This window comes from Sceloporus undulatus, chromosome 2, assembly GCF_019175285.1.
Source record: "Sceloporus undulatus isolate JIND9_A2432 ecotype Alabama chromosome 2, SceUnd_v1.1, whole genome shotgun sequence".
Classification (NCBI taxonomy): Eukaryota; Metazoa; Chordata; class Lepidosauria; order Squamata; family Phrynosomatidae; genus Sceloporus; species Sceloporus undulatus.
Genome location: NC_056523.1, coordinates 246,598,816 through 246,617,931, shown reverse-complemented (window position 1 = coordinate 246,617,931; position 19,116 = coordinate 246,598,816). Strand labels below are relative to the sequence as shown.

General features: G+C 38.2%; 1 protein-coding gene across 2 annotated transcripts in view; it reads right to left on the bottom strand.

Moving 5' to 3' along the window:
- The window catches only part of PCSK5 (proprotein convertase subtilisin/kexin type 5), a 350,841-nt gene that overhangs the window by 233,301 nt on the left and 98,424 nt on the right, over positions 1 to 19,116 (bottom strand). For both annotated transcript variants that reach the window (XM_042452306.1, XM_042452305.1), the window contains exon 4: positions 2,409 to 2,552. In XM_042452306.1, the coding sequence (XP_042308240.1) occupies positions 2,409 to 2,552 (144 nt within the window). The remainder of the gene's footprint in view (positions 1 to 2,408; positions 2,553 to 19,116) is intronic.

The following is a 19,116-nucleotide window of genomic DNA, read 5'->3' as shown; positions in this document are numbered from 1 at the left end:
GGCCAAACCAGTTGAAGTAGATTGTAGTCTACAAAAACTTATCCAAGAAATTTCTTTTGGCATCTGATGAAGTGGATGGGACTGCATAAAAGCTTATACTAGTATTTTCTTTTTCTCAGGCAATCTTAACAGTGCTATAGGATTTCATTATATCTTTTTATAACAAGTCAATTATTTTATTTTATTCTAGTTTATTTTTTGCAGCTTGCTCTGATTTACAGTCATATATCAAGACCATAGATGCTGTCAGGCATGCACTATTTAGCAAAGCTAAGAACTTCTGACCTCCATCAGCAAGTCCTTGTTTCATCACATCAAGTACTGCTATATGCACATTGTTATATGGGAAAATGTTCCTCTTGCAGATCTGTTATATGGGAGATCGTTCCTCTTGCAGATCTCTTTACATACACCACACAAGCTTTGAATGGAGAGAGAAAGGTAGTCTGTCTTACATTTCTTAACACTTGCCTCTATTTGTCAGGTTTGCTTCAGTGCTGTGAACTGAGATGGCAAAGCTGGAAGTGCCAATCAGCTACATCAGTGGTTCTCTTGTGGCAATTTGGAATGCTTTTTTAAAATTGTTCTGTATATGTATGCATTAGTTAGTTCTTTGGAAATTAGTTTTATAGTGTATTAAGCTTTTTCACAAGGTGATAATTCCATTGTTATTTCAGTCAGTTTGACAAAAACAATAGGTATCAAGTTTCAGATCATGCTGATACCCCCAACTGTCACAATATACATATAAAAATTAGCATCCCTGCACTTTCACCCATGTAACTTTTAATCCATAAATTACATGGGATAATTTTTTAAAAAATGTTCTCTTTCTAGGAAGTCAAATATAATATGTCAAGCTCACAACATTTTATGGAATAAAACAATTTTGAAGCATTAAAACTGGAACAAGGAATATATGTCCCTCCAGGTATTGTTGGGTTGTAACTCCCTAAATCTTTCATCACTGAATCTCATGTGAACTGCAGCCTAAACACATCATCTGTAAATCTACAAGTTGCAAACATCTGTGTTAAATTCTCGACAGTACTATATGGACGGCAACATTGTTTTTGTGAATTTATATTGAGAGACACTTTAGGTATGTATTTCCCTGATGTTTTAGGTACATGAAATGTTTAAATCAGTTAGTTGTCTGGAGTACCTAAGTAGCCACAGGCTACTGTTCAGAAATGTAAGTCTATAGTTAAATTCTATCTTCCAGCTAAAAAAATTAGATTGGAAGCAGCAACTTCCAGATTCAACATGGTCAAATTAGTCTAGAGAAGTAGATTATCAAAAATAAACAAAAATTGCTTTCAGCACTCCATTTTGGGGAGAATTAGCTAAGACAACCAATTAAGTATGCTTAGAATCACAGCCCAAGAATGAATCCAAACCCAAATAACCAGATTATGTCAATATGGGATAAATGTATTCTGCCATTGAAATCAATATTGCTTGTACAATGAGATAGTTCTAGGCAGTCAAGCTAACATTTCATATGCTCTATACGAACTCTCAGGCACCAGATCTCAAAGTAAATCTCAATAGTATTACAGACTTCAAGAGATGAGTGTGCTATCTGAAATGAATAGCAAGGTTACAACTATGAATTTTAAATTGTGAAATGAATTGGGGGGGGACACGAATTTTCTGTGTCAAGAAAAATTTAGAACTATAATGGACTTTGAAAGAGCATAACTACTGAAATATCTGGGACTGAAATTTACAGAAAATGGATCCATTGTGAAATTAGTTGAGTTGATACTTGGCATCATGCCAAGGGGTGACAGAACTTTTTTCATAAGTGCTACATTTAGGACCTGGGGATATTAGAATCACATTTGGATACAGAAGAAGTCGATATGGAATGACTAAAAGAAGTTTCACTAGCACTGAAAGATCCACTGGTAAGCTACAATGATGTATTGAAAGCTTTGCCTTACAAATATTACATTAAAACACTGGCAGGTTAAGTGATGGAATCCCTCTCAACCCCATAACCTGTGTACATTTTAAAGCTTGAATTTTATACTTTATTCTATAGATCAGTAACATCTTGAAATTTGAGAATCTCAAGAATGTATTAAAACAGTAAAAGCTACTTTGCTGAATAAAACCAGAAGACAGTTCTGAGGAGTATCTGGTTACATTTTGTCTGTAACAAGAGAGTTAAATCATGGAAAATCTGGCCATGGCATCACTGGTTATTAATGTCTTCCATAGCTGGTCAACCCAGATTATTACTAAAGGCTGAAAACAAAACTTACACATTTTTCACTTTGGGTATTAATGTCTCAGTGCTCCCTTCTTTTTCAAGCATTTCAGCTCATCCTTCCCATGAATGATGAATTTACTGTTATACTCAGAATAAAAGAGCAATCTGTAGCACAATGGAAACTCACATAATTCTGCATCAAGTCTGGGTGGTTTCTCTCAATGCCATCATCCAAGATGGTGATCACAATGTTCTTTCCAGTGTAGCCTCTCCTCCAGGCACCTACAATATTCATATCTGATTGGCAGAGGTTTGTATTATCACTGCAGTGCTAGAAGAAGGGGAAAAAACAAAACAAAACAAGCATTGTATGTAGGATATTAATCAACAGTCTGAGGCAAGGAGATATTAGCTATCATTAGCATAAACAATTACATTATCAGCAAATGAGTATATTGATTTAAACTGGAGAGACAGAAAATCAATGCCCTAATTAGGAAACAGCAAGATAATTTTAGAAGGGTACTAAATGAGATGAAAATTGTTCAAGCTAATTATTTCTTTTGAGATTGATCATTATATGAAGGAATAATTATTAGACTACTTAATTGTTGTTATGAGTCCTTAGTAACACAGAGACAATAATGGCTCTTTTCTGGGCATTCTACATACAGTACTTGTGGAGAAAAGTTCATTTGATTCTGCCTCCCCCCAGCATAACTAGCTGCATGTGGACAAAAGTAGGCAAAGTATCTGTGCGAAATAGCCATGGAAACACAAAAAATGCTTGTATGGGGTTGGCTGGGCGATGTACGGTATAATCTGTGAATTAGCTTTCTGGAATCTTTTCCAGATTCCTTTATATCTGAAAAAATGGGGGGGGGGACCTTTCTTGGCATGTTTAGTACAGCATCAGTAGGAGATGAATCTGTAACCAAAACAATTTCTTCTAAAATGCTTGCAGCTTATGATGCTTACTGAACTGAAGATGATAATAATGAGAAAAGTTTTGGACATAGCTTAACTGAAAATTGATTTGATTTTTTCTCATAGTTTAATTCTGGATGAAGGAGGACTGTTTACAAAGAAGCAAAATTTCAGCACTCTTTACTCCAACCCATTCTTTGGGCTCCCCAGAGAGTGTGAATCCTTTTAATGAGTATCCTATTCAATCCCTCAGTGGTGGTTGCTTTGCTCCAGCTCCCCAGGGATTGCTGAGAATGAGCAGGAAAGGGGGGAAATAAATTCTTAGAACTAGTATCATAGCAACACATACTAGCTACAAGACCTCTCTGAGTTCCTTCACTCTTGTTTCCCTGTCTCCTATCTAGTTTCTGCTCACAACTTTGTGTAAAAAGTTAAGCCAGTGTGCAATCTGTAAAGGTGGCAGGACGGTAAATAACAAACAAAGTGGCATACTTTGCTGAACCTGGCCTCCATTGTCTTCAGGCTGCATATAATCTCTTGAAATTACTCAGTTTGTTTACACAATAAATTTGTCCCAAGAAACCATACTGGCCTTCTTACTTCCTACTTACTTTAGAAATCCCAACAATGGCTGGTATCTTGTTGGTGAATTATGATAGCATAGATCAGACGTGTGCCATCGCAAATCACTTTTATGGTTGTTGCATAGGTTGGAATTCTCTTCAACCAAAATCTGCCATCCCCAAATTTACATTAACTGCACTGTTCCCCCTCTATGGCTATTTCCATGATAGAGAGTGGCAGGGGGATGAGTGGGGATGCATCCAGCAATTTTTTTGTAGCTAGATGTATTCCAAGGACATCATCTGCAGAAAAATCACAAGGACCCCCAAGGGTCTCTACAGATGTCTGTTTTATCACAAACACCTACAGGAAACCAAGTAGATGCGCCCCCTTTTGCTCCCACCCTCCATGACAACATGGAAATGGCTATGTTGGCAAGGGCTTACACTATTTAGAAGTTGAAGATTTTTCCTGGTAGCACCAGGAGACAGTTATACAGATATAACTACATGATACACATAAGTCTTCTGAAGCAGGATCTCAGGCAGTATGTTGAGTACTGAGTAATACAATGTTCACAATGTTCCCCTGTCATACTATAGGGAGAAGTTTTATGAGTCATGCCAGCTTTCCTCCTTTCCCATTACTCAAAAATTAAATCAATAATAATAATAATCATTATCATTATCATCATCATCAGCTCTTCACCCTCCTATGTGGACCTATAATGCTCAGACAGCCAGTCCCTGACATACTAGTAAAAGATTCTTTGGTACAAAATAAAAAGGTGTTCATTTCCTCCTCCTGAAACAACTGACCTCCCCATCCCTCATCAACAATCCCCAAACAGCAATATAAGCTCCCATTCCAAGTTGGCAGGAATCTTTTTCTTGTTATGATAGTACTCATATTAATGCTTTTGATTTTTTTAAAAAATAATTTTTTATTGATTTTCAATACAACAGAAACAAGTTAATCATTGGCCTTCACCAACCCACAACTCCCCATTCCTGCCCTTCTTCCTTCTCACTGATAGCCCTGCATGCTTATTGTAACTGTAATTTTACAAAAAAAATTTGAATAAACATGTACACAAACAGGACAGGCAAGCAACAAGCACAGATGCACAAGCAAGAAAATTAGGTAGATGAGTAAAAAACTGGTATCTCTACCTCTACCGTTAATGGCCACAAGCAGAGAATGGAAATATCTGGCATCACCTCTGGTATCCCTTCACATTACAGAATTATAGCACCATGATTCCATTTTAACTATCATGACAACATTCTATGGAACACTAGGGTTTGTAGTTTGGTGAGACTTTGGATGGAGAGTTCTGGCTAACAGTGCCCCTCCCTAAACTGCTAATCCCAGGATTCTGTTGGATGGAACCATGGCAGTACTGTCATAATGCTGTAATTACACAAGTCTGTTAAACTGAACATAATAAAAATGTTATACACACACACACACACACACACACGTACAGTATTCTAGTTTTATGGGAATTTGGTGTTCTAAATATAAACATGATGTCAGATTTGCTCCATCACATACAGTTTTTTCACAACTTGCTTTGCTGTTTCTATGTTGTAATATGTGACTGAATGAAGTGATCCTGCAGAGAATGAAAAGGGTTAAAGTCTTCCAATAGACCTTCAAAACACTTTAATTTGTTATGAAACACAAACATCCACTCAAAAGCAATGAAGGAAATCACACTGGAACATCAGCATACACACTTAATCAAAGCTGGGTAACTGAATTGATAAAAATTAGCAAATTTGCGAAAGAACTATGAGTGGTGTGTTTTTTGAATTCAGCACTGAAACAATAATTAAAAACAGCTACAATATGTTCATCATAGGCTTATATTATGTAATGTGAAAAGGGACCTGGTCTCTATTCACGTGGAGACCTCATACTATGGGGTAACTCTAACATATAACCTGGAGTTAAGATAATATTTTGGTACACATGGGCAAGACTTAAATCTTAGCACAATTTTGTTGATGGGAATCATTCAAAGACTGCACCACCTATATCTGCCTTTTGACAATATCTACAACTCAGAGACAGCTTAAGACCCACATTTAGCTCAGGTACCTTTGTAGCTTCTCAGAGTCCTAGGACACTTAATTCTTAGGAGTTTATCACACAGGAGGGAAGCACCTAAATCCCATGGATAAACTGGGTTTAAACCCAGGAATATCCTGCAAGAGCAGGATTGTTTTTAGACGACATCACGTGACTTGGGGATTAATGTGACATTAACCTATGCAGAAAGCCACAAAATTGTGCCACTTTTTAACTTCAGGAAAATCCTGAAGTTAAAAAGTTGTGCGATTTTGCAGCTTTCTGCATAGGTTAATCTCAGGTTAATGTCAAAATTGCCTGACATGTCTGAAAACAATCCCACTCTTGCGGAATTTCCCAGGATTTAAACCCTGTTTATCCATGGGATTTGGGCACTTTGCCTCCCGTGTGATAAACTCCTTCGACATGGTGCAGCGACACATAGGTTTCTGTGTTATAAGTCCCCAATGTGTCAATGTTCTAACAGGCATTAGTTCATGCACAGTGCTAATACAGAAGCTGCTATCACTTAAGCTGTCTATCTGATGTTATCTGTGTAAAGTCACTAATAATTACTATGGTTGAACAATTCAGGAAATAATGTCCAGGGTATAACAAAGATCACAAAAGTAACATTGACCTCCTCTTTAGTTCAGTCAGGGAAAATTCCGTAACAAGCTTCAAACATTTGAGACCAACACACGAAGAGATATATAGAGATAAGATGCCTTATTTCTAGTCTAAACCTCATGACATTACAATCAAAACATCACTTGAGGTTGAATAGCCTGATATGGAGTAAATAATACTTTTACTAAAAATAAAAAAAAAACCCTGCAAATTAGCACACATTGAATATAACATTATTTGCATGCTTCAAACTTTAGACTGAGCTAAGGCAATTTTTCCAGTAAATGGTAATCAGAAATGTTGGACTACAATTCACATAATCTACAGTATGCCCACTGTACAGTGTCCCAACTGATTATGGGATTCGTTATCCACTTCATCTGAACAGTGCTACCATATAAGATAGATATTGGTAATTTATCATTCACAAAGTACATGGCAATGAATTCTAGTTTCCTTTACACACACTTGTGTGTGTGTGTGTGTGTGTGTGTGTGTGAGAGAGAGAGAGAGAGAGAGAGAGAGAGAGAGAGACTTCAATTCACCTGGTAATTTATGGTGACCTGATGAAATCAGTAAATGAATCAGAAGACTAGGCATGTGGAGGGCAGCTATGCAAGAACTAGAAAAGATCTAAAGAGCAAAAAAAATACAAGTAAGCACTAAAACTAGAACGTTAAAATTAGAAAGTGAAGATCTGAGAGAGCATATTCCACTTTTGTCTGTAACCTGTCTATCATTTGTGGAACAATTTGCCACCTACTGCTTGGGGAAATCATTTTACTGCAACAGAGGTTGTCAGGACCAGAGGAAGCACATAGATATAATTTGAGATATATAGTTCACTATAGCACTTTGGATTGTGTATTCTGTGTTTTACAGTATTGCTGCAATCTGATTACTACATATAAATATATAATCATTGTATACTGTATTTGTTAGAGTTGTGGTTTTATCCTTTTGGTACATTGTTGTGATATAGTTCATTACATTGTCAGTTTCTCCCTAAAAAATACAGCTCACCAGACAGATACTGTCCCAGAAGAAAACATAGGAAGATATTTTTTTTTACTGCTAGACACTTCTAACTGCTAAAACTGAAGAAAAGTAAACCTGAACCCATGACTAATCCATTCATAGACTTTTTATCCCTTATCTTCAATAAACCCCACTGACTGTCCATCTAATAGGTCTACACATTTTGGCTTCTGGCTGCATTCTTCCATCTATCACTAACACTTGAAATCACCCATAGGCAGCTCACTGGGGGAAATGACTTCGAAGTGCTGTTATTTGGCTCAGACCAGCCATGTACCTTGGGCTGTAGAAAAGGGTATGAGATTGTAAGCCCGCTTTCCTTGAAAGGTTGGGCAGCCTGCCAGAAGACAGCAGCTTTCTCCTCTCATGATGTCAGCAGGCTGTCCTTGCCTGAACTTTTGCTTCTCTGGCAAAAAGCAAGAACTTTACAGCTACTGGCATGTCTTCCTTATTCATGTTGTATAGAAACAGTAGAATACATTCAGCTGCTTTTAACTGTCTTGTGGCCAAAGATCTAAGAATCATTGTTGTTATTTTTTTAAAGGCAAGCAGCCCAATGATATCAGGAAACTGTCTCAAGCAGAGCAGAAAGAAAAGACCCATAAAAGGTCCAAATTCTCAAAAGCAGGAGATATGGCGCCAACTTAACCAATCCTTCTGTGGTCATGTTTTTTGCTTCACTCCTCCACCTAAAGTGGAACACACCTGTTGTCCTCCTTCTTACAGCAGGTGGGAGAGAGCAGGAGCAAACTATAACAAGACCATGAGAAGAAAGAGTGAAAACAGCTGTGACAGCCTCTTTTCCCACTGTTTTGGACAAAGAATGTTGTCTGTTTTAAAAGTACCTAAACAAAAGAACAAGCAGAAAACACCTATAGTCCATGATGGTTCAGCTGACTAATTCACACAGTTTGCCTTGTACCTCTGTCTATAGCAGAAATCATGAAACTTTCACGATGTTATTGTACTATAACTTCCAGAATTCCTCACTATTGGCTGTATTGACTGGGACTTATCAAGAGTTGCATCCCAGCAAAATACAGAGGGCCACATGATTCCAACCGCTGTTCTAGAGACATCTTGTAAACTCAGAGAGGTATATGTATGTATGCACGGGACTGAATTAGTTGCTACCCAACCCCAGAATAATGAGATCAGTCTCCTTCCTTAGAGGTCTTCAAACAGAGGCTGGATGGCCATCTGTCGGGGTTGCTTTGATTGTGATTTCCTGCATGGCAGGGAGTTGGACTGGATGGCCCTTGTGTCTCTTCCAACTCTACGATTCTATGATTCTATGACACTGAAATGGGATGAAACAGGGCCATTTATTGACCTATTTAATAAATTCTTAACGGAACTGCAACTAATTTCTAGCAACAACCAAGTGTGGGAGAAGTTGCATCCGGTGTCTTTCCCTAGACCAACTCTTCAGCTTATCTGGACGATAACACCTGAACCCTCAACAGCAACCCAAAAACTGGCTGGCCCACATCAGGAAGTCTAACCAGAAAGCTCCCATTCCAATCCGCGAAGATGAAAGATGCAGTTTATCTTTCAAGCCTGACCTAAGAGCAATTTCTTTCTTCCACCTCCCAGGTTGCAAGGCCTAAAGAGGTGGTTTCCAAAATGTCCCTTCCACCCAAACAGTGTCCAAGGTGCTCGCCAATATATAATCCAAATATTTATGCCAAAGTTAGGTACAGTGCGCCCATGCCATACGCGGGTGCAATATATGCAGCTTTCAGCATACGCTGAAAGCCACGATAGAAGAAGTGGTGCTGTGTGCCAGAAATAGTAATGGCGCACGCGCCCATGGCATGTTGCTGTGCTGCCACAGGCACGAACCCCATTGCTTTAAATGGGGCTCAAGCATACGTGGAATTTCCCTTACATGGCGGGTTCCGGAACAGATCCCTCGGGTAAGGGAAGGGCCGACTGTATTTACACAAACCCAATTAGAATTCAAAAATTTTAAGCCAAATCAGGTATTATCAAGACTCCCATATGCCACTGGAAACAGCATGGGTTAGGCAAAAAACCTGTGAAAAGGGAAAAGGGGAAAAAACTCCAACACTGTCCACCATCACAACAACCTACACTGTGACTTGGGGCACTCCCCTTATATAGCCAGGGCTCCATGTGGCCGTTTAGCCCTGCCTCTCCCTCCTGTGTCACAATGATCTCTGTCCCCTATCCAGGGTGACTTTGCACATTTGCAGCCTTTTACTGCACTTGGTGACCATCATCTTTGATGTCACTTCTCATGACTCAGCATTGGTGGAAAATGCCTTGTCATCATGGTTGACAGTGACCCTTTGTTGTCCAGTCACTATTTAATACCACATTGGGCATTTTCTCAGTACTCTATATACCAACAGGCCCTTGGCTGATCAGGGGCCAATTGTGGCTGTAGCAACCAAAGGCTGCCCCAAGCCACCCATCTGTCTGACCCCTATGTCAACAGGTTCCTTCGATACTCTGGGATGCCGTTCACCTGGCCCTGCAGATTTGAACCCACTTAGGTTAACTAGGTGATTTTTGACAAATTGCTTACCAATCCAGATTTTCAACCTGGATTCCTTGCCAAGGTCCCTACTGATGCATGGAAGCCACAGTCCGCTTTTTTGTGGAAAACAGAAGCAAAATAGCTATTGAGCAATTATGCCTTTCTGTTGTGATCTGTTAGCATTTCACCATCCCTGCTGAACAGCGGTCCCACCATTTTCCCCACTCTGTTGCTTCAAACATATATATATTTATATATTTTTATTGATTTTTCCGTAGTTATTTACATTCATAACTCATGTATGTGTTACATATCGTACAATACGCAATTACTAAACACAATCTTCCCATAATTATATCTGATCCAATACATCAAGGTTACATATGCTATTTTTGCGACCCGTAAATTATTCCATGTATTCAATCCAGTATTTAATTACTGGAGCCCATTCTATTTCTCTTTTTTTCTTTGCTTCATTGTTAATTAATGCAGTCAGAATGTCCATATCCTTATACTCTATAACCTTTTGTAGCCAGTCCTCTATTCTTGGGATATATTCTAATTTCCAGTTTTTTGCAAGTACTGTAATATCCTTGCAGCAGTGATCATATAAAGTGCGATTCTCCAAAAGGGTTTCTCCCATTCTTCACCCAGGAAAGAAGTCATGTTTAATAAGTACAATTCGGGGGTTAACGGAAATTGGATTCCAAATATTTCTTGAATACATTTATGAACTTTAAGCCAAAACTTTTTGATTTTTTGACATGACCACCACATATGGTAGTAGGAGCCTTTTTCCTTATAACATTTCCAGCATCTGTCCTCTTTTAAGTTATAATACTTAGCTATTCTGCTTGGTGTATAATACCACCTATTTACGATTTTAATATAGTTTTCTCTCAGATCTTGGGATGCTGTGAACTTATAAGATTTTTTCCATGCGTTTTCCCAATTTTCAAACAGAATTTCATGTCCTATTTCTTGTGCCCACTTAACCATATATGTGGTGACCGTTTCTTGTTCCAGTGTTCTTCCTAAAAATAACTTGTACAGTCTGGATATCTTCCCTTTGTCTTTCCCCCATATTATCTTATCTAATTCATTTTCCTCTTTCTCGAATCCCTCTCTTTTTACATCTTTTTTGAATCTTTGTATTATTTGTAAGTATTCAAACCATGTTATATTTTTTCCATCATCTTTCAGCTCTTGTTCTGTCTTTAATTTTACGTTGGCATTTCTGTCTTTCACTAATAACTCCTTATATGTAATCCAACTGTCTTTTCCTTTTCCCCTTCCAAACTGAAATGCTTCTTCTATTGAGACCCATTCTGGCACTCCTCTATAAAACTTTTCCTTTATTGAATGCCATGTCTTTAACAATGCTTTTCTTATAATATGCTTATTTATATCTTTATCTTTAATTTCTTTGGTGTACCATAAGTGGGCATGCCAACCTTTGTTCATATTATATGCTTCCAAGTTTAATAATTTTTTGTCCTGTAGCATTATCCATTCTTGGATCCACAACATACTGCATGCTTTATAATATATTTTTAGATCCGGTAGTGCACAGCCTCCTAAATCTTTCTCTTTTTTCAAAATCCTTGATTGTATCCTAGCTTTCCCCCCGTTCCAAATAAAGTTATATATTTTTTTTTAAAATAAACTTTTGCTGCTCCTTGCTTCCCTAGGCAATCTCAGGAAATTTTGAGCTTCAGGCAAGTTTGGGCAACATCTGTATCCTTTCTTGGTGAATATCCTTTATACATGCTCTTCTTTTTCCTTTTCACTTCCTTCTCAGGTTTACTGTACTGTACATTGGCTTTTTAGGTGCCTCCCATTTTTCTTCTTTCATTGCATTGTTTATGATTGTGCTTTTAGCAGTTCCCTCTTCACAAAACCCCATGCTGTGTGTCTTTTTCCTTTAGCATCTCTACCCATGGGATTCTGTTCTTTATTTCCCCTGAGCTTGATAAAATCAGCTTTCCTGAAATCCAAGGTTCACGTTTGACTAAACTCCTCTTTGGCCTGTCTCACAATCCTGAATGTTATCATTACAGCATCACTCCCTCCTAAAGTATCAACCATTTTGGTTCCAGTGAACAATTTCTTTCTAATGGTTAGGATCATGTTCAGGATTGTAAATTCCCCTGTTCCTTCCTTCACCTTTGAAAGAAAAAATTATCTGCAAGGCACGTCAGGAATTTGTTGGAGAGCTTCTTTTAAAGTGCTAGTCTTCCAGCACGTATCAGGAGAATGCTTTTTGGACATGTCTGAGAATTGTTTCAGAAAAGCATCATTCACCACCTCATCCTGTAATAAACTACTAAAGGTAAAGGTTTCCCCTTGACAAGACTGTCTAGTCATAACTGACTTCAGGGGGTGGTGCTCATCTCTGTTACTAAACTACAGCGCCAGCATTAACAAAGATAACTCTGTGATCATGTGGCCAGCATGACTGCAAAGAACACTGTTACCTTCTCTCCAAAGTGGTACCTATTTATTTACTTGTACTTTTACATGTTTTCAAACTGCTGGGTTGGCAGAAGCTGGGACTAGTGATGGGAGCTCACTCCTTGGGCCGCAAAGTGCTGACCTGCCAATCTTGCAGTGGTCCCTTTTACCAAAACATTTTTATTTCTCCATTTATTTTGACCAAATGCTTTCCACTGATCCAGTCTGAACACTGATTTCTGTACAAGTGAATCTGTCTTTGCCATATAATGCTACTCTCCCTCCTATAATGCTACTCTCCTTCCTTTTCTTTCCCTCTATTCTTTTTGAATATATAATATCCTTTAATTGTTATATTCCAATCATGGGAGTCATACCACCAAATCTCTGTTACACCTATGGTGTAAAATCATATTTGCCTTCCTGCACTACAACTTCATGCTTGTTGTGTTCGTTTCTCAAACTTTGTACATTGGTGGATAGATATCTAAAGTGTTGCTTGTTCTCATATTCTTTTGCAAGTTTTACTGTAGCTCCAATTCTCTCCCCCACTTTCTCTTTTAGAATCCAGATCCTAGTGTTCAGAGCTTGCTTTTAAAGAGATATTTAGACTATAATCTCTAACCCCTTAAGAATTTAGTTTAAATCCCCCTTGATCAGATTCACCATTCTTTTGCCAAAGACACTCTTCTCAGTCTCTGTGAGATGTAGCCCATCTGTAGTAGGTAGTTTGATTTCAGCTAATGAGCAAGGCTGCTCTAAAATAAAAAGTAGTTTCTGGAAATTTTATTTATTGACTATATGATTAATTTATATCCCATTTCCCCAACTTAGGACTCAAGATGAAAACAAAATCAATATAGGTAACATGAGTTCACAATAATTCACTTTGTTTTCTTCCACCAGTTTTCACCTCCTCTTTCCACACAGTTCTTTTCAACCTTATACAGTACAGTTTTCAGACAAATCTGACAACGGTTAGAAAAAGAATTGGAACAAGGCATGGCATAGCAAATGCAAGACTACAACTGGATATGGAACGTGCAAATCATCTGGGAACCAGGGTACTTTAGCCTCAAAAATATACTGAATCTCTGGGAAAACTGTCCACATATTAATTTGTTTTTGTGTGACATAAAAAGTATGCCCACTAGCCAGTGTTGTAATAAAGCCAGGGCCCACAAGGAGGGAGTGAAAAGATTTTTTGATTAACAGGAATGGTGACATGATTTCCCACTATGCTTCTTGTTTCCACTGAGCTTAGCTGCCAACCATCACAATACCTGAGGGGAAGGAAGGACGAATTTCCCTAGGGAGAAAAAATATTGTTGTGATGATCTACCCCATTACAATAAAAAGTATTTTGGGTTGGATTGGTCCTGAATGGACAATTAAGATACATTAGCTTAACAAGAACTTTGGTTTTACTGGAAATAAATTTCTAGAACAGATTTCTTACTATGGATTCATGCAACAACCTGTATTTTTGGGCTGTTCTTTGGGAAAATGGGAACAGTCATGAGTCTTCTGCTTGAGAACTTACCAGTAAACATTGCACCCACATCCACCAACAGCCTGGATTGTTTCTATGATTGGGTAAAATGTGACTACTAACTAGAATGTACAGGTAAATATAAACTACAGTACCATGTAAATTAATGAAAAAGAGGGGATAAACCCTTTTCCATTACGAAAGAACAGTATTTAATTGCTAAGCCTTACAGGATACTAAGTGCTACACAGTTTCACTTAAAATACTATCTAGTGATTTTAAAGTAAAATAAATAATACTGTGAAATATTTATTTATAGTTTCCTCAAACACAAAATTGCCACAGGTCAGGCACAACACAAGTGACTAATTTAACTTTTAGAATCACAGAATCATAGACACTCTTAATTATTATTGATTTTAAATCAAATGTATTGAACATATAATAGCAAGTGAACAGAGAAATGGTGCACAGAATTGTTATTACAATCCTTCTTTTTATTTTACAAAGAGGCTGTACAGATTGACCCTAAGGGGTGGCCTGTAGCTGCTTCTTTCTTCGCCAGATTGGGGCTGCAGCAACCACATGCTGCAGCCCTGATTTGGCTTTTGCACGGTGCGAAAAGGAGCCACAAAAAGCTGCTCCCTTCTGCGCTGCAGAAAGGGTGCCATAGCCATAGCTTTTCTGCGCTCTGAATGCAGCACCAGAGGAACACCATGACACCACCTGCCATATAGTGGGGGTGTGGCGTCATGCTAGCATGGGGGGAAGAGGCAGGGTGTGTGTCGTGTGGATGCCATGCCCCCACTCCATCCTCAAGACAGCCTTTATGGTCAGTCCATAGAGCCTGGAAGTTTTCTAGTTCTTGTAGGGATAAAAGCAAGATACAAAACCAGATACATTTATGATTTTCTCATTTTGTGCTTTAAAAAGAAGAAGCTTGCAAATCTGTGGTACAAAAAAATGGCAGGTTCTTTTGCACATGAACTGTAGAACCAGAATAGGGTCATCTTATGATGTCTTTTAGGCTTCTCTTTCCATGCTAGGTATGCTTCTGCTTTGCTACAGATTCAAATGTCTCCCAAAATTGAAGCATCTTATTGTAATAAAATTTATTCGGTCTTTGACCAGTATAAATTGAAGCATCTAAGTATGAAACAGTGTCAAAATGTGATTGTTCAGCAGTACTGCATACTGATATTCATATTATATTTAAAGTTAAATCATCAGGTACCCATTTTGGGGCATGCAGAAGTATTTTTTCAGTGCCTGGACTATAGGCAGACATATTAATAAATGTACTTCCAGAAATTGCATTTAAAAAAAGGGGAAATGCATTAAGGTTCTAAAATAGTATGCTTGAAAATCAGCTTTACAGTGTCTGGACTTTCAAAGCAAAGGGAAATGTGGTCATACTGCATACTATGTGAGCCAGTCCTGTTCAATTAATAGGATTTTCTTCCACATAGATAAGCATAGAAGGGGGCAGCACAAGACATATTTTGAGACCTAAACTGGCAAATTTTCAATAAGAAAAAGTCAATGTCATCGTCGTTCCTCACTTACACAAGCACAACGGTTGTGTTCTGAGATCTTGATCAATACGTGAGATGTTGGCAGCAACTTGCAATAGGAATATGAAACATAATTTTTAGACTTGATATGGTATATGAAGTACTGTAATAAAGAAACAATTATTTATTCTAACAGCTCATCCCTTTTATGTGGTTTGTTAGTTCAAAGTTATTATTATTATTATTATTATTATTATTATTATTATTATTATTATTAACCTTTATTTATAAAGCGCTGTAAAAAGTTCTTCACACATGTGGCATTTCTTGCTGCTTTTGTCTAAGAAACTGTGTTCTTCCATCTCGAAATAAGCAGCATGGGTGCAAAATCAATATTTTTGTTTCTGCTGTCTTACATGAAATAAGAAAGTTTAGACACCATGCTGTTCACAATTTTACACATATACACACCTCTCCCTGCACAGTTCATCTCAAACTGGCTTCTCATATTGTCAGCCCTCTGTATCAATGAAAGTTCAGGTGTGGACACACCCCTCCCCCTGCAGATACCAAAAAATGCGGGACTTCAAGTCCTGGTACTATGAATCGTCCCATTACTAACATGCATGTGGCTGCATTAGTGTGGTTGCATGCATGCCTCTCCACTGATGATAAGAGGGAGGGGACAACCACATATGCTCCAATCCAAGGATGGCTAGCCCTTTGATATGAAGGGCAGACTGTATCACATAGATGTATGTGATACATACATCTATGTATCACATTGTTATTGTGTTCATTCAAATTGTTCCTGACTTTGGGTAACCCTAAGGCAAAACTATTACAGAGTTTTCTTCACTGAGAGTGTGTGACTTGCCTATGGTCACTCAGTGAGCTTCCATGGTCAAGTGGGGAATTGAAATCTATCTCCAGAGTTATAGTCCAACAGTCATATCACTACACTACTCAGGCTCTCTGGGGGAAAACTGTCTATGCCAGCAGTACTCAAACTTTTTATCCTTGGGACCCCACTTTACATCTACATGCATATGCTGTGGCTGGCCCCACTTGAGATATAGTATATGACTAAAAATATTTTGTGCATATTTATGTATATTCCTATTTAAACATTTTATAAGAAAATGACATTGTTCAAATTAGAAGAGTTTTATTTAAGTAATTTGAATATTTAACTCAATGCATGTGTAAATTTTACACATAGAAAAGTCTGGGAAGAGGAAAAGGAGGGATCAGGGCCCCAAGGGTCGAAGCACATGGCCAGTAAAGAGCTGCCGGGGGTGGGGAGAGTCTGAGACTGAGGTGACTGCATGGCCTGCTGCCAAAGTGGGCTGCCGCTGTGGTCCCAAACCAGTGTCACCAGGAGCAGTATTATATCCACTCCTATTTGAGCTGGTCCAAAGGACCAGATCGCGATACTGGAGCGGTTTCCAGATGCTTTGGGGGCATGCATAATCTGAACACCATGCTGCCACAGCAGCCAGAATCAGGGACGTAGCCAAGGGGGGGGTGGTTCTTGGGGTCTGGACCCCCCCTTCCATTAGAAAAATGAATGGTGTGTGCTGCTGCGCCGCCGCACCCAAGCCTCATTATAATGGTGGCACTTAGTCTGGACCCCCCTTCCTAAAATCCTAGCTACGTCCCTCCAGAATCCACCTTATTTGGCCTGTGTGTACTTGAGTACTTGAACAACTCTCATGCCCCTCCTGCAGGTCCTGTCCCATCAATTAAGAACCACTGACCTATTCATTAGTTTTTTCCTATCATTCTGTGTGCATATTAGTTTACAAACAATATTACTACAGAGTTTGTGAACAATGCTAACCAAAATGTTGATGTCATAATAAAAAAAGTAACATAAAACTGATGAGAAGGAAGCAAAACATTTATCAAGATTTAATAGAAAAATCTAAGATTTGGCTACTAAGGGTGAGATCTTTATCAGTGGTAAACAGTGGAAAGCAAGTAAGTAAGTCTGCAGACTGAAATCATTCTGAGTTGGTTTTTTTTAAATGTTTGGGTTTGTGTTAGAGATTGTGATGGCTCGAGGGAATATGAAAAAGGAATACAGTAGCTAAAGGCCAAAGAATTGTAGAACTAGCTCTCTAAGTTAATAGGCATATTAGTCGTATTTGTCTCAAATGGAAGATCCTATCCCTGGATCATGGCAAACTACTAGTGAAATGGAATTCCCCAAAGTAGTTTATCATAACTATTCTGTGAGTCTAAGCATCTCTTTGAATCATGGCTATTATTATTATTATTATTATTATTATTATTATTATTATTAAAAATCTGTACATATTGCCAGAAGGATGCACAGGTAGAGCAACAGTTATTATAGCTATGATTCTATGATTCTTCTATGATAAGATAAAAATCCATCAAGTTGTGTAAAACAGTATATACGGATGCTGTGATAAGCTTACAAACCAGTTTTTTTATATCCACAGGAGTGGGGGAGTGAGGGGGAGTCTGCCTGGATAAGAGTGGCAGCTCTAGCTGTTTGCAGTAAGTTTTGAATTAAAAGTTTACTAAAATGTGAAAGAAATTTTTTAAAAAGAAATAAAATAAATGCCCACTCTTGACACTGAAACATCAGTTTCATTCATCTCAAAATTTAATTTCACTGTGGAAACTATACAAAAAAGGGAGTGGGTGAGACACAATTTACAAAAGGTCTTGATCCCTGGCATCTTTAGGAAGTTTGGGGAAATCTGCTCACTGAAACCCCTGAAAGATGCTGTCCACCTGTTTAGATAACGCTGAGCTTGAAGGACAAATAGTCTGGCTGCCGCTGTGTCAAAATGTATCAGTACGGCTCATGCTTTAAATTTTATTGTTGGGACTCAGACCTGAAATGCAGAACAGGCATTCTTAATCCATTTTACAAAATATATGTCCATCTAATCACACATGCACCATCTCTGCCTCTAACCTTCATGTGTTTAACTTAATATGTGATACTAAGGTGCAGATGTGGAGCTTTTAGGGGTGCAACAATAAGAGTTCTTTCTCTAGGACCAGAATCTCTGAAATACGTAGACTTTGTGCATGTGTTAAGTTGAACATATATAATTCGGGAGCAAGGTAAGTGTCTGCTCTCCTCCCCCCATCCATTCAGTGTAACACAGTCATAGTAATCCTTGCCATCAGTCAGGTGTGCACTCAGAAAAAATAATCCCTTTTTACTACAGGATACCCAGAGGTTTGGTGTCCTACTAGCTGCAACTAGACCAAGATGATCCCTGTAAGCAGATACCTGTCCCCACCCCACCCTCTACAGATCACTAGCAGTTGTTTTTTTTTTCAGATCACTTACTTGTTATAGAAGATACTTGGATTAATTTAATTTGGGCTAAAGAAATCTATGAGAATTTTTTAATTTTTGTAGCCATATGAAGCACTAAACATTAGATGGAGACAAAGTTGAATATTTTTTGGTATTTATATTGTATTTCATTTCTGTATCTATTTCATAGCATGAGCGCTGCCATTTCCTTTCAATTTTAGCGAGGCAATATAAAGTGTTATGCTTTCAAATGTATTTAATCTCATTAATTGGGGGTTTAATCGACCCTATGAATTTAGCTTTTCCCTTGTCTCACCCTCAAGTAGGATCTAAAATGAGATGTTGCTCCTAATACATTAGATGACCACGTATACATTTTAAATT